Consider the following 23,227-nt stretch of genomic DNA (forward strand, 5'->3'; position numbering starts at 1 on the left):
CTCCAGGACCCCATCACCCCCACCCGACTCCACTGGCTTTCCATCCCACAGAGGATACAGTTCAAGATCCTGGTCCTCACCTTCAAAGCCCTCCATGATCTTGCTCCCCTACCTCTGCGACCGTCTAACCCACTACCAACTTGCCCGCTCCCTCCTCTCAGCGGGCTCCGGCCTTCTTCACGTCCCCCGTCTCGCCCACCCCACCACTGACGGGCAGGCCTTCTGCCACTCTGCCCCCACCCTCAGGAAATCCATCCCGCAGACCGTCCACCTCATCCGCTCCCTCTTTCAAGACCCGTCTCAAAATACTCCTCTTCCTCTTCGACCGAGCCTTCGGTCACCGTCCTTCCCCCTCTGCCCTCCACCCTCCTCGATCCCGACCCCCCCCCCCAGACTGAAGCACTAATTGTCCAGCCCCTCACGATGTCCTCCGACATGAAAAACGCTGTACAAATCTAATTTTGTTGTTATTAAAAAAGTTAAGAACTGGCAAATGCTTAACTGCAAAGCCACATTTCTAAATGTCTATTTCATTATAGTGTCTGATAGTAAAGCAGATTACCTTAAGGAAATGGATCATAGATCTCTTACCTGGTACATTCCAACCCCAATATGTTTTGGCTCAATTTTCACCATTTCGGCCAATGGATCCTGAACCCGTCTTGCTATGGAAACTGAAGGTAGGGAGGAAGCAAGAAGGAAAGGTAAAGGATCGATTCATGCTGTGGTTTTGCATTTGCACTGCACATAGTAACCAAGAGATGTCTGTTCGCTTTATTTATTTCTGATTTTTTTTTATTCGTTAAATTACATTAATATTGCTCTAAAACATTAACTGGAGGCCCTTTTGCACAATTCCCGTTATAGTTTTTGATTCTAGAAAGATGCTAAATGGCATCTTTATTGCCACTGTGTAGAGTAGATACAGACCACAACCACCGCAAAAAAATGGTCGTGCAATTAATGAGTGGAAGCTGAAGCTGATTAGTGAATTTTATATTTTCGCTTAGTTTTTATTAAATTCAAAATTTCAAACATCAAAATTAGCATAAATAGGATTTGGGGAAACACAAAATGTAACATTTAGCAGAACTGTTTATCATCTGTGGTTTTCACTAGAATTAAAATGATTGGTTTCATTTGGGCTAATAAGCTTTCCATGAAGTCCAGCAACTATCCAACAGGCATTCTCCGCAGAAGTAAACTTATTAGCATTGAGAATATAGACAGAATCATATTTAAAGTTACATAATTATTTCAAGTGAATTTACTGAATGTTGGAACTTTCTTCAACCAAAATACTTGGACATCTGGTAGAGATGATCATTAAAGATCCACCGACTTACACGTAGCTTTGCCCTCAAAAGAGACCTCCTCATCCTCCATGATTATTACCCTTGTAATCCTGGTGATGGGCAAGGCATTTTAGCCTTGTGAGTCTCAGGAAAGTAGCCAGAGCTGAAAGCTCCCCCCCATAAAATTGTTACCAGGTGAAGAGAAAAGTGAAAGGATCTGATTGAATATACGAACTCCCCCGAATAATGAGCCTCCGCTAATCCAAGGAGCTGTAATCATACTTTAAGAAACAAGCACTTTTTTATTTCAGGGCAGGGAGGTGGGGGAACGAGAAGAAAAGGAGAAATAGGTTCAATTTATTATTTCAAATATTCTCAAAGTACATTAACCCCACAGCCCAGGCTTCCCAGCTTCCGGGTTTCGGTAATTCATACCTAACTGGACTAGACTCAAATCTTTTTTTAAAAAATCTTGCGTACCCGCTGGTGTGTAGACTCACACAGATCCTGCTTGCTGGCCTTCAGTGGCCAGGGATATCGACTTTGACGCAGTTTGAGTCCAGCGAGTACTAGACAGCTTATTCGCGGGATTCAAGCAATTACAATGCCGGTAAATAATAGTCCTTACATTTGATGTAGCGGCTTATCACGTCTTTAAGACAGAATATACTGTAAAGTGTAGAGACCGTATTTTGTGGGTGAAACACCGCAGCCGACTGCACACAGCAATTATCGGTATCAACATTGTAATTGCACTTAGCCGTGAATTCCAGCTCGGCAGACCTGATCTCCCCCTATTAGTCCGGTCAGCCGGGGATTTAGTGCAAATAGCATCAAACAGCACAAAACACAGAATACAGGTTGGGTGACATTACGCACCACGTGCAAATACAGGCAGAGAGATCGTACAACGGGTATTTTTGCTCAGAAGTTGTGTGCAATGTGAAGGTGAAGAGCCAGCCGCACATGCAACCTGTTGTCCTGTGCATCTTCATTAGCGCATCAAAGTGAAACTTAGTCACCAGAAGGTTTTTTTAAAAAACTTCCCCCAGCACACCACCCCACCCCAACCCCACAATATTTTTTTCAAAAATTCTCAATTTTAGATACAACTTGAATATCCTGATTTTAGGTCTGAACTTATGTGGGCGAAACAAACAAGTCGGTCAGTGATACAATACAGTTTGCATTTATATAACACCTTTCATATCGAGAGAACGTCTCAAAGTGCTCAACACTCCTGGCTGAGCACTCAAATTAGGGTTGGGAGCCAAAAGGAGTGGAAAGGGTAAAGAAGACAGAAAGTGCAGTCAAGAGGCAAGTCTTGAAACAGTGGAGTGACTATAATTAATTACGGATGTCAATATTATGTAATAATCCTTGCATTTAATATAGTACCTTATCAAGTCTTCGAGATGCTGACCAGAGGATGCAGATTTACGATAACGGTGAAAACAACAACAAAATGTCCCAAGGTCCTGGACAGTTAGGGTTTCCGACCCAGGCTGGGGGTCGGGATTGGGGAGGGGAGAGGGCAGAGGTGGGAGTAGGAAGCTGCACTCTCTCGCTAGCTCTGTCACATTGACTTCAGCAGTGATGCCAGCTTGTAGGTCATCATGACATTAAATGACCGGGTTGTTATAACTTGAGCTATTTACATTTCCTCCGATAAACAGCAAGTCACTCATAAAACGCTGTGGTCGACATTTGAATCTCCGAGACCCTGTCCCAGTGTGAGGGCTGTGCTAAAAAAAATGCAAGTTGTCGTTGAATGTTAATGCAAGTAAACTTTCAGAAACCACATAGGACAGCACTTTCAAAGAAGTAGTGAGATTTTCTCTCAATTAACCTAGGTTATATATTCTCTAAAAATTCTAATTGGCTGCCTCATCTCATCGCCGACAAGGCAATACTACTGCATATACAATATTCATTTCATTTCTAATTCAGAGTGGACGTTATCCTACATCAAGGGAGCTATAGAAATGCAAGTTATTGTTAAATTATAAAGAAATCTGAGACATCTATTTTACACAAAAGTGCAAGTTATTATTAGAATTAAAAATATAAATATATCCCATTATAACAGTTATAATATTTACTTTTAAATCTTAGATACGTTACATCTTCTTGTTTGGATGTTCTATTCACATTGGTTGTCATGAACGATATATCATAAAGGCCGAAAACAACCGTAATTATACACCGCTTGAAAATGTAGTACACTTAAAAGTATTAATAATTTCTAACAGCATCGCCAGACAGACTTCACCACAACAGAAAGGTTTCAACCTAAATGCACTAAGCTTTAGAAACTAAAAGCCAAACTATTTTTTGACAAAATAGTTCTGAAGACAAGAGCATGCTAAGCTATAATAAGGAAGAAGAAAATTACTTTTTATTACTATGTTGGGTACGTTCAGAAATGCACCTACCAAGCTCAAAAGGTGAAAAAGGTTTCACCTGCTGTATGCCCAATTCATTTTGTTCACCTTAACACAATTTATGCTTTGAAATTCTATACTTTAAATGGCGTTACTCAGTCTGATTAGAACCTTCTCTGCTATTACACTCAGAAGCCAGCAAACTGCATGGAGTGGAACTGACAAGCGGTTAACTGCATAGAATGAAAAACTAAATTCATCTCGTCGCTGTCATATTTACCAACATATTTATGGGCTTCACCAAATAAAATGCCACCAAAGCTGAAATGGGAATCGAAATTCTCACACCTTGAGAATATTTGAAACTCCTTCAGTTGAGACATTGAACCAAGGTCCTGTCTGCCTGTTCAGGTGGAGGATAAGGATTCCACGACATTTCAACCACGTTATATTTGCAATATCAAGTGCAAGGATTATTATTCGTTATTATTAATAATATTCACAATTGTTATAATTGCTGCATGAGTAATCACCATCAAATGAAGGGCTGTACTTGTACGCACATAAAGTAGCCATTTGTACCAGCAAGGTCACACAAACAGCCTATGAGATGAATGACCAAGTAAGTAATCCAAAGAAATTTTGGCTTGGACCTCTCTTTTTGAATAGGTCCATGTGATCTTTAAAGTCTATGTGAATGGGACCTTGATTTAACAGCTCATCTGAAATACAGCACCTCTGTAAACGCAAGGAGCCTCCTGAACTGCGCTGGAATGTCAGCCAAGATATTGCGTTTGTACTCCTGATATTTGGCTCGAATCCACAGCCTTGTGATCCAGAGGTGGCGATGCTGCCGGCTGAGCTAAGCTGACACAGAACCTAGACTGTAACGGAGGAGGGCGACCACAGCATTTTCCTTAAAATATTATGACCGCACCGAAAAGGCGTGATATTTCTCCATGTGTTTCTTTGCTGTGGGCCACGGTCAGGTTTCACCAACAGATCCTTCAATCTGCTAATCCTCCAGTCTTTTGTAGTGTGTCATGTGCTATATAGCCAAAGGGCAATGATTCAAAGCTGGGCAGAAAAGTCCATAATGGATACAGGTAACCAAACAGCACTTTGAAACATTTTGTTTATAATACCCCATAATTATTCTGTTCCTTTAAATTGGCCCAAGGCCATTCGTGAAACAGATTTTTAATTTTTTTAAAAAAAAATTGGATTTTTTTTTCTAGTACATAAATCAGAGAGAAAGGCCATCACCACGTCGCTCCTTTACATCATCCGGCAGCGAGCTAAGGAGAAGCGTGAGATCAGGTGACGTGCTCTCTCGCTAGAAGTTTGTAGGTGTGCACTGGAGATCTGAAAAGGGGAAAAGGTGTGTGTGTTGGTGGTGGGGGGAGAGGTGGTGGGGAAGAAAGGGAGGAGGGAACGTGCATGCAAGTGTGTGCACAGAGCGAGGGTTAATTATTTGGTAAAGCAGAAGGGAATGCATCCTTAAGTTTCAACATGATGAGCTGCTATAAAAACACAGTTCTATCTTTTTAAGTAAGACTAAACGCCAACAGGCTGAACAATCTGTATTTTCCTGTACAATCTAGCACTCAACAGGCATTATCGGTGAAGTTTTAAAATTACAGGATGGATCAGAAATGTTAATCCTCACTTGAACATTTCAGCTCCTGCTTTCACCACACTCATTAGTAACCTTCACTTACGACAATATTTACTAGAAGTGGCCACTGCTCAAGCCAGATCCCAACTACATGTGGAGCAGAGTTTTAGAACAAAGCTTAAACCTGAAGAAAAACCCAACTAATGACTCTGAAATACCAAGCCACTTTGTGCAAAGAGAGGAAAGAAAGAATAATAATCCTTGCATTTGGCTGATCACGTCTTTTGAGACGTCTCAAAGCGCTTCATAAAATATACTGTAAAGTGAATATTTTGTGGGCGAAAGAAACGTGGCAGCCAATTGCTAACAGCAGTGTCCCACAAGCAGTCGTGGATTGAGTGATCAAATTATTATTTATTTTGAAGGAATTATTACTCCCGGAAAAGCGATCCGCCAATCGACTAACAAACGGGCTTCTTCCTACTGCTGGGTAAACAGAGGCGTGTGGAGTAAGGAAACTTGCTCAACGTTTCGCCCTGCCGGGAACGAAACCCAGATCCTCTCACTTGCGAGGCGAGTGCTCTAACCACTGAGCTACAGGATTCCACAGAAATGTGCGATAAGATTATTGGCACACTTTCTCCCCTCAAGTCGGACAGTCACAAATCGTGATGTAAAGCATCATTGACTCGTCAAACCTCTGGGCTCTGATATCCAGAGATAATTTTGTTTGTTTTTTAAGAAAAAAAGGCAAAAAATGTTAACAGAGTTCAGCAACTACAGAGTTAAATAGCGCCTTGGGTTCTTAAGTAGGAAGTCTGAAATCAAGCGTTTATCTTGGGCTGACAATCACACTTTTTGAGGGTAGAAGCAGTTCACCAACTTCTGCCACATCTAAGCGAGAAAATCGACTTGCCAAATGAGTGAAATTCCTTCCTGCATAGCTCAAGCCTGTGGCTTGTTGAGCCACCAAAGGGCCAGTAGAATCAATTGCATTGGTCTACTGGACTGCAGAGGAAAGTAGGTGCAAGTGTGGTTATAAAACAGGTGCCCTGGATCGCTCAGTGGGTAAATATATTGCATGACACTGAGCCAATGGATGAGACAGGACCCAGGTGAGCTCTGAGTTGCTCGTTCTCAGTTGTTTAGGGGTGGCCACTACAAATGCCCTGGGTCTCCCAGGCGAGCAAAGGGCAAAATCGATCATGGTTGGTGGTCCTCACTGTACACCGGTGTCTCCTGGTATAAAGTACGCATCCAGTATGGTGGCTGCAAGGTTTGTCTTAGCAGGAATGGCTCTCTCTCACTCTCTCCCCTACCCCTTCCCCAATGGTCAAATCACCACCCAACACTGATTACCTGGGCTTATACACCAACACAAATTATCATGTGCAAGTAGATTAACATTGAACCGGAAATATTTAATTAAATTCAAGAGTCCTTTTTGCTGCCCGTAAGTAGTACCCCTTTGAAATTTTACATCAAGGAGGTATGAAGAAAGATAAATAATATTACCAAATCAGGAAACAAAAATAAGGGAGAAGTTTTTTTTGAAATAACGAACAGAATTGAAAAGGTGGGAATAGAGAGTTATTTTGTGCAAAAAGTAGAAACAGCATGAGGACAGGCTAACGCTACCAGATACATTTGGGGGAGATCTCAATGCACTTGACACTACTGTATGGGCACTCAACTAAACTGGGGGTGGGAGGGTTAACAAGCTGATACACACTGAAGAAACAAAATATATTTGACTTTGTGAATAAATTCTTCACACAGTCATTAACTTATTGAATAGGATGCCACCTAGTGCAATAAAAACAAACTCAGTTGAGGCACTCAAAAGGAAACAGAATCGATTCCTGATGTACCAGAGTGAAGGAATGTGGTTTGGTGTCGGGGGGGAAAAAATAATGATCAGGTAGGTTCTTTTAAACCCAGAATAACTTTTCTCCCCCACCTCAGTCTCATGATTTTATGCACTTCAACAAACCTCAACGTTGAAGCAATAGTGTCCTATCAAGGACAGCAGTAGAGAGAAGCTTTGCTAAACTAACTGTCCTTCATTTAGTTTGGCTTGAGAAGATTTGCCTCAAGATCCAATTGACTATGTAACGTCAGAATCGCGGTCATTTTGTTTTTAAATACACTGCAATGTGGAAGAGGGGGGGGAAGAGCACAGAAAGAAAGGAAAATCACACTGCCTCTCTTCTCTTACACAACTTTTAACCACTCATATTAAGTGGCCTGGATGAAGGCAGACTCTTCACCCTCTTATTTGGAAATCCTGCGTTCCGTATGCATGCGACTGTGGAATGGATGGGGGTCGTGGGAGCGAGAGAGAGAGAAAAAAAAAAAGAGAGAAGAGGCCACAAGAAGGAACTGGAAATATGATTGGAATAATGGGATTTAAAGATCTAGCTTGTTTCACTTAAATCTGGTTTCCTAAAATGAGCAAATTTATAATTTTCCAAGACAATAAAATGCAACATGCAGGGATTCAAATAAAAACTTGAAGCATATCCTCTGGTAAGGACCTTAACATTTGAACCTGGCTGCCATTCATCACAATGACAGTAAAACTGAAGAGGAGAACCTTTTACTACCTCAGAATATGAGCTTCCAGGTCAATGAACTTCCGAACGTTTTGAGATATTTATTGGCCATATGGCCGTATGTTTAACACCACAGTTCCATTTTTAGAAATACCAGAAAATACATGAGGACACCTTTGTACATTATCCACAAACATACATACAAAGGCTGACTTATTCACGCTCCGCCGTTCTCAATTCCTATTTTTGGGATGCTCGCTAAGCCTAATTAAACGACAATCCTGAACACAAGATATTTCACAACAGGTTCTTTTATTTTCTTCACAGCGAGTTGTTTTGTCGCGTAAATGTACATTCCAGAAACGTAATGTCCAATTGCCTCAACAGATCCAAAATCTGAAACGTTCAGTAATTTTCTTAAAATGATTCCCATGAGTTTGAGGACCTTGAAAGCTCAAACATTTGGGCCACAAGGAGCAGTAACCTCGTTCAGTCACCATAACTGTGGTAGTTAAAACAGTGTGGCTTTTTTCTTTGGTAATAATCCATGAAACATAAGCAAACCTTGGATCATCAGTGGCACACTTTACACTTACATTGTGAAGTAACTGTGAAGTAACTGTGAAGTTACTGCGAAGAAACACAATCACATTTTTAGATCAGATTTTTACCCTGCAATTTGCTTGTATTCATTCCATTGTGCAGTTTTGCTCATTCAGAAAAGCGACAAGTTTACAAAGCAAGATTTTAAAGATTATTGAAAGTACTGATAGTAAATTCTGACAAAGCGTTTATTACAGTGGAAGTTTCAAACACCAGAGGGCCAAGTTAAAAATCAAAGAGATAAGTGCAAGAGAAATCGTGTGGAACTTTTTTTTATATATAAAAAAAATTCAGAATACATTACGAGGGAAGCAGACAGCACAAATAGGCTCAGAAATCAAGGCAACCAGATACATTTTTGGAAAAGGGACTTGGTAAGAAGACAGGCAGTTTGGGTCAAAACTATATCAGAAAAGAGCAAGTTTATTGAACCAAATGTGTTTTTTTCTCTATCCTCAAAAAGGATCTTCTGATCAATTTTTCATTTCTTCCCATGCAATGTCAAAGGTCCAAAATGCTACCTTGTCAGCTTACCAGACAATTTTGCCTTACAATTTATGGACTCATCGAAAGTACAAATTCCACGTCTAGCACAGTAGATCCTGTAACATTGCCTGGACTGTATTATCTTTTTTTTAAAAAATGGGATATCACTCTAATTTTAATGCTCCGTGCAGTAATGCTCCTTTACTGACACTGTGGAGTACACATAACGGAGCGTTTCAATGAATGGGGCTTCTTAACTCTTCAGTGGCATTGTTGAATGGACAAGGGCTTGAGTCGATTTCAACAGAAAATACCGTTTGCCATGTGTGTAGTAACAGTCCATTAACAAGTTATCAAAGAACTCTGAAAACCTCAACTGGTTTCAATGTTCTCACTTAATGGTGCCAAGCTCTGTCACTTTCTGTGAAGCAGGAATCCTATTGCCACTGGCCTATAAGTTACACGACAAACAATGTCGTTTTGCATACGATTCCTGTCTACTCCAAACAGCCCTTGAGTGAGTTTTGAATGGTGGCAGAAACAGATTCAGACTTGGATTTCAATAAATGATAAGCCGTTTTTTCGGTATGAATGGTAAAAGACAAATTCAAGATATACATATATTATGGTTAGGATATTCGGAACAAAGAAATAAATACACTATGCCCAAATGCAATGCAATTTATTCTTTCGGCTAAATAAATCAATATATTCACTCGTTTAATTTTACATTACTCCAAATATCTTGAGATTATAAACATATGCTGGAATGAAAGCCTTAAAGAGGAAACATCTGGAAGTTTATTTAAAGTTTTCTATAAATTGTCATTTTTAATTTGTACTCTACGACTGATGCAAATTCTACTGGAGATTCACGGTAAATAAAATAGACAGCTACTCTAAGAGCATTGACAACAAACCAGACGTAACAGATACACCACTACGAGCACTGATGATTCATTTCCCTGAATCGCAATTGTGATTTAAGCAATTACAAAGAAAGACAATTAAAATAATCTTTTTTGCTGAATAATTGTTCTTTTGCTCTTTCTAAATGCTGACCTTTTCTTCCCCACAGCCAAAGGCAAGAGATGCTCTTTTAGGTTTAAGAGGGTTAAAGCAGATGCTAGCTAAAGTTGACATTAACGCAAAACTTCCTACACACCTAATCCTTAAATACACTTACTACCTTAAGAAATAGTCAGAAGAAATTATATTGTTTCAACGCTTTACTTTTGCGCTCACAAGACACCATGACAGTTTCTGACTGTACTTCTCCCTTCATGACACACCCTCTAGGGTATGACCTCACTGATATAACGGCTTCAAACCCCATGACACGAGCGCAAGCCAGGAGGCATTTAACAAAGGAAAGTGTTAGCAGTTTGCTCTAGTTTAAGTGTAAATTAATCCAATGTACTCTGGCCTGTGGAAAAATAACAGGCAGATGGGAATTGACAATGCTACGCTGGGTGACCTTTTGCTCTGTGCAACTCTTGGGGTGTTCCTTCAAGCCGTACTCTCTCAGCAATAGATATTGCTGTCGCTCAACAAATTCCCTGCATCCTCTGAAATTACCAATAAAATGCCAATTGATACCTTTCTCTTTGCGATTACATCACAGACAGTTATGTTGGATTGAAACCTTGGCAAATGCGCTTCTAAACGTTGCGGTAATTTGTAAATCTCAACAATCCCAACATTGTACAAAATCATTTCATGGAATAATGCAAGTGCTAATATTTGAAAGTTTTTTTTTTACATCTAATTGAGGTTACCTGCAGCAAAATTAACCATGAATTAAGTCAGAATTCACAGCACTCGACAGTAGTGTTCCTGGTAATTATTATAACAACCGTGGAGTGAGTGACCAATTTTATTTGGGGATTGTTGGTCTTGATACTGGGAGAAACTTCCTTCTCTTTTTGAATAGTGCTGTGGGATCTTTATTTAGCTTTGCAAAATATCCTAAAAAGGACGCTGACACAGTATTTGCTATTTAAGAGCGAATATATGCGAAAAATGCTTTTAAGTTAAGAGTTTTCACAAAATAGGAGGAATGATAAATCAGGTTAAAAAAATACAGCTGAAATAAGCACAAGCCTTAATACAACAACAACAAATTATATTTGTATAGCGCCTTTCACGTCAGGAGGACGTGCCAAGGTGCTGAACAGTCGAGATGTTTAGTGTTTCAAATGTTTTTATTTAATATCATTTTGTATTACAGGATAATCTTAGTTATGAACCTACTTCTTGTATAGGAGTACTTTTAATCGTGTAATACAGCAGAGCCCCTTGATAAAGTGCTTTGTTATAATGTAGGTTCCCTTACACGTTTTAGCATGGGAAGTCAACCGGCTTTCTGCAAGCCCGTGCAATGGCACTGGTCATACGATGGGTGATGTGAGGATGCGGAAGCACTGACAGGTGATGATAAGTAATAATAATCCTTGCATTTGATATAGCGCCTTAGCATGTCGTTGAGATGTCTCAAAGAGCCTCACAGGATACACTGTAAAGTGGACTGACTTGAGTATTTTGTGGACGGAGAGATTGTATCCCATGATAAAGCTAGTCGGGATTTTATGGACCCCAACTACCGCATTATATTGTGCTGTACGGTATTGTTCTACTCGATCAGCATTCATTTTAACATCAGAATGTCACCTGAAAAGTCAATGGTTGGCGTAGGTATGCTGGAATTCCCCAAGACTTGTCCCTCATCTTAGGTCAATAATCTTTTAAGTGCGTAATCGTTGAAGTGAATTGCCTTACCTGCACTTCTTAGATTAGGATCCAGATCTGGCATCTCTTTGACAGCCTCCGGGCTAACGCTATATATTGATGCTCCAGCCTCACTGGTAATACTGTGAGAAGAGAAAAGTAGAGGGTTTCATTTTTAAAAAAAACCTGTTCACAATCCTATTCTGTTTGGATGCAAACTGTAAAAAACAAACCATGAACTGACAGCCGTCACTCATCCTACTACAACTGCAACATGTGTCACAAAACCTAGTGAGAATTACCACGCTCTTCATCTGATATTAGTTAGTCTGCCATTCTGAACTGAACAGCCACAAATGAGGAGACTGCAATTCCCTCCAGATTAGCGACGGGTGGCTCGTGGGACGTAACGAGTATGAATTGGAACAAAGTAGTGGAAGTACGCAAAACAACGACTGGGGGAAACAGAATACACACTGCACCAAAGAGTGAGGTTTCCCAAATCCTGATCAAGTTCCAGTGAGTTTTGTAGCAAGTGGCTGAATTCACTCTGAATGGGGTGTACGTGTGCTCACCAGTGCAACTGAGGGATCAGGAGCAGGTGTGACAGATACTCTCTTTTCCTGTGGTCAAACAGTCCACTGCTTTGAGGTTCAGCGTCTACGTTCACATATGAATTGACTTTTTTTTTAAAAAAGAGAAAAACTTGACCATTATACACGGCTTCAGCAAAACTGAGAAGAGAGGGGGAGGCCAAAAGTACTGGAGATATTAGTGATAGCAAAATTTCACCCACAAAATATACAGTCAACTCACTTTACAGTATATTCCGTGAAGCGCTTTGAGACGGCTCGAAGAGGTGATAAAGCATTATATCAAACGCAAGGATTATTATTATTATTGTTATTATTAAGAATAAATAGGCCAAACCCCAGCAACATTTAGTCAGAAATGTTACTTACTTTGGCTGTCTTATGCTCCACTCTTAACTAACGTGGAGGAAAACCATTTGGAGAGAGAGAGAGAGAGAGAGAGAGAGAGAGAGAGAAAGTGTTGATTCGGTTTAGATCCGTAAAAAGGTATTTTGCCCTTTGCAGCAAATACAAAGAATGAAAAGGTTACAGTTTGAATACATCTGTCCTCAGATCATTTATCTAGTTCCAATAGCAACCACCTTGTGCACTTAAATATTTCACCACTCTGTTGGGCCCTTTGGGTAAATCAAAGGAAACATGAGTGCAGCAGGAGCGCAATATCTTCGCTACATCTGCTATTGACTATTCTGCGAATTGAGAAGAAACCAGGATAAAGTCACCACTTTAAAACGCTGCAGTTATTTTAACGGTAAAACCGATTTTATTTCCATATAACTGTAACGCGATCGCCACCTAGAGGAAGTTTGTAAAAGTGGCCGGTTTCGCTCTCCGTACGTGAATCGACCGAATCATCAATCAGTAACTCTCCTTGTATTTTATATATATATATTTCTTCTGACGTTACCGAAGCAACGCAAAAGTTTTGGTGACTGGGAAATAACGAACAGCTTTTCGTTTTTTTTTCCGGCAGCTTTCAAAAATACCATTCACACTGATCGTTCGCTTCGCGACTGTTTGTGGGGCTAAACGAACAGTGAAATTTAACAATCCGGGTAAAAGATTTATTTAAAGGTGGTCGAATTTTGATGGTTTGCAATCCCGTTCCCAATCTAAATCGCAATCTCACCCGCGTTTCGCCCGCAAAATATACAGTCAGTTCAGTTTACAGTGTATCCTATGAATGCACTTTGAGACGTCTCAAAGACGTGATAAGGCGCTATATCAAATTATTATCACTCCAATAAATACATTTTTAATGTACATTAAACTTTTTTTGAAGATTTAATTCAAATTTGATTTTAACAGATATACTACACAGTTCATCTTGGTGATTACCCAGGCAAGTTCTTACCCAATTCCTTTCCCTCTCTCTTTTCCTCCCCCACCGCCACACACTTGTCCAATTTTTTAGTGCATTACGTTTCAGGCGACCATGGAAGTAAGATAGTGCCAGAATTATACTAATTCACTCTGGTGCTGTATCTGTAATGGAGAATTCTGTGTAAATGGGCCTTTTGTTAGCCAAACTCGTCAGACCAGCCACCTGCCATCAGCCATTGTGGTCAGCACCACAAAGACACCTGGAAGGTTTATTTGCCGGTACGTTGAATCAGGGATATAGCTTCTGGTGTCTGCCCTGAAAGTGCGGTGACAGAAACTCTTGGCAAATTACAATGCAAAACAGATGCTTCCTGATCAAGAACACATTGGTGATGATAGAACTCCACTGGCACAAAAATATTTGCTCTTAATCACAGAACAGCTAAGTTCATAATTCCAGTGCTAGATCCAGTCACACTGGAGACCAAGTCAACTCCCCTCCCTTATACGCGAACACACAAATGACACACAACTCTTACACTGAGCAGAATCATCGCCAGCATCAAGTATCTGCTTCTGGGAATATTCAGTAAGGTTGTATTGCAATTGCATAAGAGTAGAACAGCCTCTCTTTACACTTTTCAAAACTACAAACGCTTAATTGACAAGTACATAACAAACACGTTTTAAAATGCTCCAATTTTCAGAGAAACACAGCAAATTGGACAATAAGTAGAAATGCAAATACTTCTCTCCAACATAACCTTGTATGAATTACATTTGACGACCAAATAATCACCTAATTCACCAGATAATCCATGTAAAGCTGGCGAGGGGCATTTAAAGGGGTTCCAGCCATTACAAACCTCAAAGGAATTCTAAGCACAGAGCCCCACCACACTCAGTCATCCCTGGAGTTTTAAACTTATTTTTTCTTGGCTTCCCCCCCTCGACTACTTGAAGGTGGTGAATGATGATGATGGGGTACAATTCCACAGATAGCAACGCAAGCAGTTTTCCTCATGTGGAGGCTGAATAGAGTGCAAGACCAGCAGGTTATTGAATTGTGAGCAATATGATGGTCGAGCCCAGTCTGATCCACGTCAGTCATCCACACACTTCCGCCCAGCTGGAATCACTGGAGATTAATCACAAGCAGAAGCCCAGGTCTGACCTTTCCTCCCCATAGTCCTGAGATACCTCAGTCCAAGCACATTTTTCCATTGCCATTTAATCTGAAATTAGTGGGTGGCGAGTTAGTCAAGTTCAAACTTCTGACCTACTGGCCTGGATGGCTTAGTGGTACATCCAACAACATATTTACCCAATAAACCACGGAAGGCCTTTTTTATTAAAATTTTATTAATTTTAGATTTTATTAATATAAAACTATTCAACGTAATAAAAGTTCGCAGCAGGACTGAAACACGCTCTAGTTTCATAGCACATCTCATTCCAATTTATTGAGGGGAAAAATACATACAAAAAAAATTACCATCAGGTGGAAGAACCAAAATTACACTTGATTTACACATAAACAGTTTTCGTATCAGGTTACAGAAATCTATATGTTTAGGCCAGCTCTGAAACCAGACAACTCCAGAAAGGCACTACATAAAAGTAAATTGTATGAACTGCATGGTGTAACATAGTAAGCTGCCCACTATACAAGACAGTTTTTATTTATTGTGATGTTACTGATCAAAAAGCGGTAATAATCGGGGCATGAAATGTGAACTACAACAACAACAAAATTACATTTGTATAGCGCCTTTCACGTCGGGAGGATGCCCTAAGGAGCTGGCAAGTACATTGCTGTATTTTCTTAGCCATCTAAGCCCATTCTGACACGCGCTAGTTGTAACTTATATTTGAGACCCAGCAAAAGTGGGAATACGACAACTTGCAATACTACTGAATCCTTTGAATCTATTCTGGAACTCAGAAAAAAAAAGTTTCCCCTTCTCTCAGAATTGGCAGATCATGAAGACCTGCAGATATTGTGCAGCGAGAGAGAGAGAGAGAGAGAGAGAGAGAGAAAGAAAGAGAGAGAAGAAACGTACCGGTAATAGATTTTTTAAAATCATCTTCTCCCCAACACATTGCAACTTCTCCCCTTGTAATGGATTTGTTTTTCTCCACGTTATAACCACTTCTGAGCTCCAGAGAGAGGGCTTCAAACGTGCTGCTGGCAACCAGAGACTTTTGGGCCAGGAACCAGCTCTGGGATCAACGCAGACCCTCAGTTTTACCACGATTCTGTGAGAACTCCAGTGTAGAAAGATCCGCCTGTCACTTTAGAGTGTTTGGTAATCCTTTCATTTTGATATAGCTCCTTATCACGTCTTCTGGACGCCTCAAAGCACTTTGCAGGATATACTGTATGTAAAGTGAATCGACTGCATGTTTTGTGGACGAAAAGAACGTATGCAGTGGTTTCTAAAAACAGGTTAATTGCCTTGTTGCCACAATACCAGTGTTACTGCCGAATAATAGCCAGTCTTGTATTGTCAAAGATCCTATTGACCCAAACATTCTCCAGCCAGAGTCTCTTCACTGTAAAAGCACAAAGATTTCACTGATCTCTCATCAATGATTTTTTTTTTTTTACCTGGAAACACATTGCAACAACTCTTGCACCAAAAAGTGACCAAAAAGTCATGGTAAGATTACAATGTCTAATAAGACTTAAAGAAATTATGACTTTTTTTAAGATAACGGGGTAGATATCACGGCATTTTGATCACTCTGTATAATACGCGGATGGCGTGGAGGCCTATAGTGGAATGGCAGATAACTGCATTTCCAGTAGATTGACTTGACCTCTTCCTGTGCTAAAATTTCAATGTTTCTACGAGCGCTTCTTATGAAAAAAAAACAACAAAAGGCTTTCCTCCTCAAAATGACACATGCAATAAAGTCCCATCATTGCCTTCTCAGTTGTGCGCTGAACTCCCTTAAGTCATATCGCAGGCAAATCGTTTTGTTGTAAAATGTTACTCCGTAGTCACGATGGAGTCTGCAGCATTGCTACACATTGTCCTCTCAAGTGAACAGTTAATATCCCGAGCGTGTGCTTAACCAAGAGACGATGGAATGCAGGCGTTTTATTTGCGTTCCCAATTCTCTCCCTGTTCAAGGGTTTCTCACCTTCAATGCAATAGGGCAAATATCAATCCAGCAGACAGACAGGAATGATTTTACATCTGGTCTGGAAATTTAAGAAATACTGTACTGACACACTATATATGTCTGGTCAGAAGTAGAAAAGATTCTGAACATTTTTGTCAGAGCAACAATGGAACAATAATTTCCAAACAAAGAACTGTTTACTTCGGACTGGTTTGCCAATATAGCATTAATCTCTCAAGCCAAGACTTTCTCTAAATAAATGTCATAAATAGGTAGTCATACACTTACCAGTCTAACGATTTGTCAGAAAGTAATTCCAATAAAATAATAATAATTATACAAGTTGGACAAGCCTTATGTAGAACCAGGTACGTGCTACTGAAAATATCACTATTTGCACGGCAAATAAACTATTGCCATGTGCAATCACATTAGCTGAAGCTTTGGCTTATTACCACAAAACTAATCGTACAATATTAGGAATGGTCAGCCAGTGCAAATGACTACTCTGTTAGCAACAACAGCAAAATAAAAATCTGATTTTACTCTGCAAGATTCATTGCACACACATACGTTCCAGTGAAATGGGCGGCATAATTGAAATCTAAAAAACAATCTAAAAATAAGTATCGAGCAAAAACTGCAGTCTCCATGGTCCTCGATTTCAAATCACTGCACAGCCCTTAAACACCATCTGGTAATTTATAACACACCGATCGTGTCAGCAGCTCATCCATTCACACTAGATTTCATAAAGGATTAACTACATTCTCTCAGTTATTTATACTTGATAACAACACCCTGTTAATAATCCTTGCATTTGATATAGCACCTCGTCATGCTGTTGAAATTAAAGTACTTCATAGGATTTACTGCTAAGTGTAGCGACAAGTTGTAGGTAAATTTACTACGAGCGCTATTGTCAATTATTAAGCATATGCTACACAGCATTCGGCCACTTCTCAACGATAACAAGGACAGTCTAGTCTGTCTGAACCTAGTCCTTATGACAAATACAGACCAAGTTTTGTCGGCTCGCATAAGACAATTGATCAAACTGCAAATCAATTTGAACCAAATACAAAAGCTGATAAAATGTAGCGTCATTCATAAGCGACGTCATTTTTTCCTTTTCTGTGAATGAAACTCCATCCTTACTACTTTCTTCATCAGACACACGGCTTCCAGCCATTCTTATAAGCCCTTGGAAATAAAAACAAACCAATACTTTCAAACGCCTACAGCGTGCATGCTTTGCACAGCTTTAAAACTACACAGTGCTTCCAGATAACATGCGTTGGGGGGGGGTCAAAGGAACACACCAAGCAATCTTGTGGTTGATGTGACCAGTAACATAAATGGGGCAGCTGTACGATATAGAAAGCAGCGTTGTGGAAATGCAGAAGCTGGATCGTGGCTCAGCCAAACCATTACCTCTTCAGTACGATACGGACATGGACAGTTAAAGTACAGTAATGAAATGGCTAAGCATTAATAGATGTTCCAACTACTTTCAGAAAAGAACTTCAATTCAATAATTAAATCGAAAGGCAGTGTTCCGTCTCAGATTCAACCATTGCAGTGACAAGCTTCCCTCCACACCGAATCATATGGTAAACGGCAACGCTGCATGTGCTTGCGTTCATTATTCCCCAGGTCAGCCCAGCCCGTATATTGAGCTCTGAAACAGAGTATTGTCTGCCAGATGTTTGCGTAGAAATGGGAAGGTTACCATAATAGAGGCAAATCCTATATTTATCCAGATGTAGGCAAGTTATGTCATATTCTCACAGTACAAAGGCAATTAATAGGAGTACTGAAAGACTGTGTTTCCAAAATATACTTATTTCCTCACTCTCATGCATTATCATAGCTGAATTACTTCTGGATAGAAATTTTGGACGGGACTGGTTGATCCTCACTATTTGTGAATCGTTACCACTCCTAAATCTCGCAACTATTATTGTCCTGATCACTGCAGTCGCCAAGGAATACTATTTGGTGAGCAACAGTACTGGGCAACAAAAAAGACAGCAAGTCATTTTGGCTGCCCAAGATGAGGCAATCCGGCAAGAGAGGTGAAGAGGATTAAAAGGAACAGTCTATAGAGACAGTCCCAATGATGTAGTGGTTAAAGCTGCAGCTCATGGCCTGGGAGCTTGCCAGTTTGAATCCTGGTCTGTGCAGAATTTGCTCGTCTCGGGCAAGACTGCAATAGGGAGGCTAGAAGAAATCCAGGAAGTCTCCAGGACAGGTCAGAGCTGGGGACCTCTGCAATCGAGAAAAACTGAGCGGCCTACTGAATGGATTCATTACTTAAACACACCAATAAAATGTTTCACGATTAGATAGTGAGGGTGGGAGAGAAACGTCAGTGCCTAATCGGAAAGGTTTACTTTTCTGCAGCAAACATTAGTACCATTCGCTTTCATGCTACACTTCACATTTTTTTGTTCAAGTAGAACGTAGAAAATAAAATTAAGACAGCAAGCAACTTTTTAGCTGCGACTGAATTTTATGACCAATTCTTGAGGTTAACCACCTTATGTGACCCTCAGTGAAGAATTGTTATATTAAAAAAAGTTAGTCACACCTGAAACTTTATTTCTATGAACAGCTGCCTTATGTTTTTCTTGCCCTGAAACTCTGGAACTCTCTCCTTCAATCCCTCCGCTTTGCCCCCTTCGTCCCCACTTTCAAATCCTGCCTAAAGCCCTTCCTGTTTGATCGTGCTTACGGCCACCCCCTGGCTCAGTGTCAGACTCTGCCACTGTCGAGCGCTCCTGGACGCTAACCCACATGAAGGGAGCTATACAATGCAAGTCGCTGTCTTCTACCCGCTGGAAGCAATAGAAAAGAAAAAATGATTCAATTCTCCCATTCCACTTTCCTAGGTTCTGCAAAGCCTTATAGATAATTATTATTAAACCTTTTTTGTTCTGAGGAGTTTGGCTGTACCTAACCTTAACAAACCGCATGAGGAACAAAGTTGTACCAATGTAGAATATTGCCTAAGGTTATAGTGCCAATATGGACACAATTTAAAAGAACACCAAACTTATTAATGACAAGTACAGCAGCGTTATTTGAAAATGACTGTAATCAAATATTTATGTCCTTATTTTTTTTAAAAGAAGGACTAGTAACCGTTTGTTGTCATGTCCACCGTAAATGTACATTAATACAATCTGAATGTAGACACACAACTTTCTAACCTTTTCCTCACTAATACAACACACATCTATGACACCACAATGAGTGCATTCATTCATCTGTGAGCCTAGTCCTCAGAACATCCGTCAAGGACTGAACGATCAGATTTCTGTCTTCATCTTGTCTGAAACTGATGACATTTTTTGTTGAGAAAAGGGTCCAAATGGCAGGTGTCAAAAAGGTTTAACTTCACACGTGCAGCTAGAAGGCACAAGAACAGACATCAGCGTGTGGCAATGTCAGGGCTGCACTGTAGCTGCTGTAGGAGTGCATATCTGAAAAGAGCAAACCTCATAATCTGTTACATCAATCTGGTGCCAGATGTTATTATCAGAACAAAGCTGGTGCTGTAGATTCATCCCCAGGAGAAATGCACATTCAAAGTCACCAACAAGAAGCAGAGACAAAGTATGGCACCTTTGAAGCCTTGAGGTGAAGGCTGCTTGCATGGACCCGTGTTGTTAATCTTACCAGACTCTGAAAAGCCTGCTCTGTCAAGAGTTTTCTACACCAGCAGTAAGCATTTTGCACTGAAAATGTCACAATCAAATTATTTTTAAGTCTAAATGTTTTAATGGGGGGTGGGAGGGGGGCTGGGAGGGTGGAGAGATGAAGACAGGAAGAGAAAGATGCTTGCGGGGCAAATTGTTGGGTTTAACACCAGTATTAAAATGCACAGGTGACGGAAACGAACAGTGTGTCAAACCAAATCAGAAGGGCGGTTTTGGAATGGTATTTGTTTTTTTCGGCTCACCGCGCTTCCCGAATACGTAACGCGAGCAAGAGCACAGTCAGAACCATGTGAACGTCCAGCAACAGAAACACCAGAGCCACAGACCTAATGCTCAGACTTATTCCGCAAAACATTTTCTGTCAAGTTCACGTCAAAAACATTGCATCAAAAAAATGGATCTTCCACTGGTGCGGATGAGAAGCTACCAAAAGATACGCTCCGATTCTTCGGAATTCACATATGAACTTAACCCTCCACCCCCCAGCACACTAGGTACGTTTATGCTAATTTGAGAACAGTTTTATATGAAAAGCTAAAGGACCTTTGTTGTCTGTATCTTTCTCTTCTAACTGTTGGCAAAACTGATGAAAGTATCATCAAAGCTCCCTTTATACGAGAGTTAATCTAATTGAAGTGTGCACCCTATCAAAAGTCCCTGGCATCCAGCACCTTTTGTCATAACAGTTTTCTTGTTTCAACACTTCTGTCTTCACACTAAAAGCCTATGTGTTACCAGCCATACAATTATCAGTTCTCATCTGGAATTCTCCAATGTCAACTATATTTCGCCCACAAAATATACAGCCAATTCACTTTACGGCACATTCTGTGAAGCGCTTTGAGATGTCTCAAAGACGTGATACATCAAACGCAAGGATTATTATTATGATGCTGATGATGTAAGAGGCAACAAGCAGAAGTAAAGGGAAAAGTAATGGGAAGTGTCTCCTTGTGTTTGGTTTGTTCCCTGCACAGCAGCCTTTCTGTGAAGATAGAAGTGTTGAAACGAGAAACCTGTTCTGATAAGAGGTCCTGGTTACCAGGGATGTTCGACAGCTTGCCCATTTCAATTAAATTAACTCTCATTAAATTAACTCTCGTCAACCATAAAGGTTGGCTCCCATTGGATTAAGCCATCACATAGTCAGAGGCACAAGTGAGATCAACATTGACTGAAATGTTTTTTCTGTGAATACCAATATTAAAAACAGTGGTGGTTGCCCCCAACCCCACAAAAGTTAAGTCAGACAATATCTTGGGTTACAATTTTCGTGACACTGCTTTTAGAATATAAACGGCAGCTCCAGAAGATATTTACATCAAGCTTCAGTACATAAATGTGATCCTGTAGAAATTAGACATGTCCAACATCAATATTAACTTCAATTTACACAGATCTTACTATAAATTAAATGCTTATCATTATAGAGTGAGGGTGGATTTCTTAACTGCATAACCTGAGTCTTAATCTACAAACAAACAAACTCAAGTACGATCTCAAAAATCTTTCATTTAAGAAGTGAATTAACCTTCACTGATAACAGTCCTTGCACTGAGAAATCACTGTGCTCTATTGCACACCAATACAGGCAGATAGACACAATGGTCTATCCAGTCTTGTACATTCCCATCCATCGTTAATTTGTTAGTTGATTGGCGGGTCATTTTTCCAGGCGTAATAATCCCTTCCAAAAAAATAATAATTATATGGTCACTCAATCCACGACTGTTTGTGGGTCACTGCTGTGTGCAACTGGCTGCTGCATTTCGCCCACAAAATATACAGTCAATTCACTTTTCAGTATATTCTATGAAGTGCTATGAGACGTCTCCAATGTGATAAGGCGCTATATCAAATGCAAGGATTATTATTATAGGATTCTTCTGCCTTACCGCTGGCTGTCAGTTTATACTCCCAATTCACTGTAGCATTCGGAACATTTGTAAAGTAAAAACATGGCCATCCTTTACTGGAGCATATTGCTTTTAAATGAAAATTGGATCATCTTTACAATCAAATGCTATTTGCCACATCAGTATTTCGAGTGTCTCGGGGGAACTGGGAGCTTTGTGAGTAACTAGTTGCTTTGGGGCTTTGAACTTTTTCTTAGAAAAATAAGTTGAATTAAAACAGCAGACCATGAAAGTAGAAGAAGAAAAACAATTCACTTGTTTGGGGTTTTTCGTGTTCCACTTGACCTTTCCTTGAGTATACTGCGCCACAAGTTGCAACGAATGCAAGAGGAATTTTAAATTTGTATCCCGTACAAAAACTAAAAAGTCATCAACTAGTGCATTTGTAGATCTCCAACATGTAATGCAAGCCAGTTCTTTACAAATACTCATTTTTCTATTAATTTAAGTCTTTACACTTTACACAAAAACTGTTTTTTGAGTGCTCTAAGGCATTTCGATAAGATATCAAATGCAAGTATTATTAAATTCAGTGAAATCACGTCTTAGTTTTGAAAGGGGAAAAAGTGTAGCTTAATACTGTGATTTTTTTTAACCATTATCAAGCATTTAATAAAATCCCTGACTGTCCAGCGCCTAGGGACGTCCCCCCCAAAATAAAAGAGCGCAATACAAATGTAATTTTGTATTTTCCTATGATAAAGGAAGTGAAGTCAGGTATAAAGTAAAACTGTGGAAATCAGTCCTGCCGAATAAAAATGCTATCCAATCGAACAGGACCGATAAGCAGGAAGAGTAAAAGTTACCATCTCTCCCATAAAGACCTCACTGCTGTGAAGGGAGAAATCTGTATCAGATACTAGAGCAATT

General features: G+C 40.0%; 1 protein-coding gene across 3 annotated transcripts in view; it reads right to left on the reverse strand.

Moving 5' to 3' along the window:
* The window catches only part of srbd1 (S1 RNA binding domain 1), a 114,591-nt gene that overhangs the window by 48,507 nt on the left and 42,857 nt on the right, over positions 1 to 23,227 (reverse strand). For all 3 annotated transcript variants that reach the window (XM_007896861.2, XM_042333473.1, XM_007896860.2), the window contains exons 17-18: positions 11,720 to 11,811; positions 592 to 674 (exon numbers count right to left, since the gene is read on the reverse strand). In XM_007896861.2, coding sequence (XP_007895052.2) covers positions 592 to 674; positions 11,720 to 11,811 — 175 coding nt within the window. The remainder of the gene's footprint in view (positions 1 to 591; positions 675 to 11,719; positions 11,812 to 23,227) is intronic.

Source organism: Callorhinchus milii, unplaced genomic scaffold (genome assembly GCF_018977255.1).
Source record: "Callorhinchus milii isolate IMCB2004 unplaced genomic scaffold, IMCB_Cmil_1.0 Scaffold3, whole genome shotgun sequence".
In the NCBI taxonomy this organism is placed as follows: Eukaryota; Metazoa; Chordata; class Chondrichthyes; order Chimaeriformes; family Callorhinchidae; genus Callorhinchus; species Callorhinchus milii.